General features: G+C 42.5%; 1 protein-coding gene across 1 annotated transcript; it reads left to right on the top strand.

Annotated features, from left to right (window-relative positions):
• Positions 1-444: 444 nt before the first annotated feature.
• On the top strand, positions 445-1,383 carry LOC127052836 (olfactory receptor 1020-like). The gene has a single exon (XM_050956955.1). The coding sequence runs from the start codon at positions 445-447 to the stop codon at positions 1,381-1,383; it is 939 nt and encodes a 312-aa protein (XP_050812912.1).
• Positions 1,384-5,697: the final 4,314 nt, after the last annotated feature.

Genomic DNA, 5,697 nt, shown 5'->3' with positions numbered 1-5,697 from the left:
CTGTTCCAAACTAAACATATCCAGTTCCTTGAGCCTTTGCTCACATGGCTTGCATTCCATCCCTTTGTCACTCCTCTCTGGATCCTTTCTAGTTTCTCTACATCCTTTCAAATGATGCCGAGCCATACAATGTCATGAAGAGATATTAGCAAATGCCATTGCCTGCTAGGGATGCAGACTGAAAATTCTGAAGTGATCTTTCCATTTTATTTTATTTTCCTTCAAAAGGAGTAAAATCTTGGCAATTATACAGACTCACATGAAATTAGTTTAAGTTTGCAAATGTTACACCACCAGAACAACATGACTTGGCGTTTGTATCATGGCTTTCTACTGTATTTCACAATGGTGGTATTCACCTCCCAGCCCCATACGGTTAATCTTGAATCATAAGCTTTACCTTGCCTGATTTACTTTCTTTTAAACCAACAGCACCTGGAATATATGGCGCATGACAATCACACTGGAGTGTCGGTGTTCATCCTTCTAGGATTCAAAGGCAGTCGATCGCTGCAAGCTATCCTCTTTGGGACGTTTTTGTTTATCTACGGCATGAGCCTAGCGGGGAACCTCAGCATGATCTCTTTAATCAGGTTCGAGATGCGGCTACACACACCCATGTATTTTTTCCTTAGCAACTTGTCCCTTGTAGACATCACTTACTCTTCCACTATTGCCCCTAAGGCACTGGTCAACTTCCTAGCAGAGAGGAAAGTCATTTTCTTTGCTGGATGCGCCACCCAATTTTTCTTTCACGCCTTTTGCGTGAACTCTGAGGCTTTGCTTCTGGCTGTGATGGCATATGATCGCTTCATAGCTATATGCAAGCCACTGATGTACACGCTCATTATGTCCAGGAAAGTCTGTGTTCAGCTGGTAGTGGCATCATACATTTATGCCTCCATTAATGCCATTGTGCACACAGGCTCTTTGTTTAGCCAGTCCTTCTGTGGTCCCAATATCATTGATCACTTTTTCTGTGACATCTCCCCACTCCAGAAACTCTCCTGCTCTGACACTCGCATGGGTGACACTGTTCATTTCCTCCTTGCCATCATAGTTGTATTAAGCACTATTCTGGTCATCCTTGTTTCCTATGTTTCTATCATGGTGGCCATCTTGCGGATCCGCTCCAACCAGGGCAGACGGAAAGCTTTCTCCACCTGTGCCTCCCACCTGATGGCTGTGTCCATTCTGTATGGGGCTCTGTTCTTTATGTATTTACGACCCACATCCAGCAATTCAGCAGAGTATGACAAAGTGGTGTCCGTGTTCTATACCCTTTTGATCCCCATGTTGAACCCCCTGATCTACAGCCTGAGGAACAAGGAGGTGAAGGACGCCTTGAGGAAGACAATATACCAGAAAATTATTCCTCACTGATCTAAATGAGGGGCTGAGTTTCATTTAATAATAAAGAGAAGTGAGAGGAACTGGCCTGAAAATGGAACTTCTCTCCTATGGACAATGCTGAGATTTCCAAAAAAAAAAAAAGAATCATCCTAACTCAGGACAATATGGGATGATATGGAGTACTTCCCTGGAAATCAGAGAGATCCCAGATCCTGGGTATTCGGGCAGTCACACACCCCCCAACCCATCCGCAGCAGCACACCAGGCAGGCAGCCTGAGGAACTGGTTCCTAGGGATGTAGCTACACTGATGTCAGTTTTCAGTGCAGATCAGCCCCTGTACAGATGAGAATAGAGTGAAAGGATATGAAATAGTTAAAAAGCAAATCTCTAGAGAGTACGAGGCAGTTGTCAGATGCTGTTTGTGAGACTCTAGGATGACATAGCCATGGGCCCGGCAGAAGGGTCTTGCTAATCTCCCCAGGGGTTCTTATGCCTTAGGTGAGACACTCGTGCACATAGACTGATTTACTGTCCGAAAATCCTTTTGCTCCCATGCTGTGCTGTGTTTTTGCTGTTAAGATGAAACGCAGGTGTGTGGTTTTTTAAGAAAGCTGGTCACTGTGTTAATTACTCATCACAGCTCCCGAAGGGAAGACTGGCAGGCCCCACACCAAGATGGACCAGATGAGAAGCCCCTGTAGATACACAGGAGGCAATAACTTAAGAGGGGGAGAGTCTGGGGATTCCATCCCAGGACAGGTGAAGGCAAGAGCCCAAACAGGTGAGGAAGTGCACAAAATATTGTGAATACAGGGACGAGCCAGTTCCAAAGAACACTGTGATGGCCACCAGGTGGAAGATGCAGGTGGAGGAGGCTTTGCACCAGTCCTCCATGGATTTGGCCAAAGAGGGTTCAAAGAGGCAGCTCAACTGTTAACTCTTGATGTGTCTCAAGTTCGCTACATTGCATTAACCCAGAACGACCTCACCACAGCGGCAACTGTGATAAAGCAGTGGGGGAAATAATGAGCATATGAATCCCGTGACATCTTCAGAGATCCTTCAGTGGATGAAATGTGCCAGACAAATACATGGAAACCACAGCGATCACTATCAAAATGGATTTTACCTAAGGGACAGATCAGCATTTAAGTTTATCCATCTTCCCATCACATGACATTTTAAAGCATCACTTTGAATCATTTCCAAGGTATAAACAGAGAAACTATGAATGGCACAGATACCATCCAAAAAAGGGACATGTCATGTCATGTTACCGAGAGAGGAAATTTCGTTTTGCTGCATTTACTGGCCTAAGCTGAATTTAGCTCTTCAGATATTTGTACAAAATGGGTAAATAAAAATCATTTGGAAAGTGGACAAGCTCAGAGAATTCCCTCTCCCCACCCCCTTTAAGGGATTGATTTGCATCAGTGAAATCAGTGGGAGTTGTGCACTTGGCTTTTCAGGCACACTGGTTCCAGCCCTAAATCATTACCACGTGTTACAGGTTCGACTGAATTCAGTAATGCCAAATGGCTCGGATTAATCCACTTCTAGGAATAAAATATTATTAGTAAGAGATAAACGCAGCATAACAGAGAAAGAAAGACTACATATATTACCAACTCATCTGCATGGTAACAGTGCAGAGGTCAGACTGCCTGAAAATCTCAGCTTCACTCTTTCTCTACCTATACTAGAGTTGAGGGGTTTTTTATCTCTTACCCTTTGACATGTTTTTGAATGTTTTTGCTAAGTTTGCACAGACTGGAAAGTAAACAGGACAACATGTATAACTAGTTTATTATCTATGCCTTGACCACTGTATTTAGAAAGTTGGCAAAATTTTAGAAGTATCCTCTACCAGTAAAAATTTGTTAAAAAACACACGTTAGTGAGGTGTCAGCAAAATTATTTGCCTTTTTTGTTCTCTGAGATTACAATAGTTCACATCTCCCCTTGGCTATATAGCATAAGAGAAGTAAAAATAGTTTTGGAAGGTCTTAAGATGAATACAGTTCATACTTGTATAAACATACCTACTATTACATATAATGTTGTATATGATATTAGCTAACACTATGAAACTAAATTGATAGATAGATAGATAGATAGATAGATAGATAGATAGATAGATAGATAGATAGATAGATAGATAGATAGATAGTTGCAGGAGCCAAGCATAGGATAATACCTAAAGGCTCTCAAGTTGAATGTGTTTCTCTAGCCATGTTGAATTCTCCTGCTGTATACAGAGCAAGGGTCATGCTAAGCTTACTTCATCTAACAACAGTACACTTTCAATACGAATATAAAACATTCTAAATACAATATACTATACCTAGTCATTACTTTCTTATTGTGGTTACATCACATCTGCTTCTTAATTGCACTTATATCTGCAACAACAAACAAATTCCATGCTTCCATTAATATATTTTGTCTATGAGTTGAATGCATCTACTTTCTATTAGTTAGCAAAAGGCAATTTGCATTCCTGGTTCATGATTCTGTCTGTTAGACAGGTTTTTCTATTTCCATATTTTTGTGTTCTAAGAGCTAGCTGCACAAACATTCACAAAGTCCCCCATTTCTTCTCTGACAACTATTCCTGCTGCATTTAGTGATGTAACTACTTTGCGAGATGGTTTTGTCTATCGTGCCTCTGACTTGGCTGGACACACAATGGGGCCTGGCCTTCATCCAGTCAACCCACCACTCTGTGCTATTGCCAGGGCCAGCGCTACCATTTAGGCAGCCTAGGCAATCGCCTAGGGTGCCAGAATAATTGGTGAGAGCCGTTTTGCCAGAGGGGGCTGGAGGCGGCTCCAGTGAAGCTGCCGCAGTTGTGCCTGCAGAGGGTCCGGTGCTCCGCGGCTCCGGTGGAGCTGCCGCAGTCATGCCTGCGGACAGTCGGCTGCTCACGTGGCTCCAGTGGACCGCCCACAGGCATGACTGCGGCAGCTACACCTGAGCCGCGGAGCACCAGACCCTCCGCAGGCACCACTGCGGCAGCTCCACCGAAGCCGCGGGACCAGCGTGCGGGGCGGCGACATTGTCATCCACTCAGGGCACTCAAATCCCTAGCGCCGGTCCTGGCTATTGCAGCCCTTTCTGAACCCTTGAGTCTGCCAGTGCCCCTCAACCTTTATCTACAGCCATTTTTGCCACTCCAATCCCAGGTTTTTAGACATCTCTGAAGAAAAAACAAAACAAAACAACTTAATCCCAATCCATTGCATTCTACTTGATAACTGCTTTTAAAGTTTCTATCTCTGGGCTTTCAAAAAAACAGTGTTATGAATGATTCAATTCTAATTTCCTCTGCAATTACAAAAGAATTAAATAAATGTAACAGAAAAGGCATTTTCAATAAACTTTTCCACATTTACTCCTGACTGGAAATAATTATTGCTAGGGGGAGGTTTATATTTAAAACAGGGGAAAGGGATGGAGTGCAGCATCAACGCTTCAAAGAACTTGAACAAAGTTAAAAGCCAACAGATTGGCATCCCACTATCTACTGCTCCCATATGACCTAAAGGGCATTTTAATGATGCCCTTTGTGCCGGGTGTGAGATTGACAGCTCTAAGGGATTCTGTCTCCAAATACCTGCAGACCAAATAAATACACCCTGCCTCTAATTACTCCTTTTGAATCCAAGACAGAGAGATATCTCCCTTGCAACAGGCAGCTTTAATATTACAGGACGAAGACTAAAGTGAGTAAAATAAATGTTTTCTTTTCTTCAGCTACCTGGTAAATACACCCAGATCCATTCTTTTCAAAGAGAAACAGGTTTTTTTTCCCTATTCTCAAAATGGTGAGTCTTTTACCACCAAAATGTTGTCTTGATTATCTCTCACTGAATAATTTGCAGTAAAATGAGATAAAAAGCCTAAAATACCCTGAATGCAGCATGTGATTTTTTTAAAGGGTCATATATGGGGCTAGAGACCCTCAGCTGTTGTTGATTGTCATAGCAGTATGGATCACAATAGATCTGTGATGATTTACACCAACTAAGCATCTGGCCCAATGTGCTTTAATGAGCTAAGTAATTGTATAAGCTTCTCAAATGAAAAAAAAGGAAAAAGTAAGATAAAAATACCCCTTGTTTGCCAGGAATCAAGTTGCAAGGGATTTTTATTTTTTTTTAAATAGGTTCATGCTTTTGAACAACAAATGTTTTCAATTAAACTTCTTCGAGCAGGATTTCTGCTGTGAAATATACTATATTAGCAGCCCTAGAGAGAGATGGTCTCTCTCTGTTGAAAGAAGGCTCTGTACAGAATGGGCAGCACTGGCTTTCCCCAACACAGCAATCTCTGCTCCGAC

Source organism: Gopherus flavomarginatus, chromosome 5 (genome assembly GCF_025201925.1).
Source record: "Gopherus flavomarginatus isolate rGopFla2 chromosome 5, rGopFla2.mat.asm, whole genome shotgun sequence".
In the NCBI taxonomy this organism is placed as follows: Eukaryota; Metazoa; Chordata; order Testudines; family Testudinidae; genus Gopherus; species Gopherus flavomarginatus.
The sequence above is the reverse complement of the archived record's forward strand: the minus strand, read 5'-3'. Positions and strand labels throughout refer to the sequence as shown.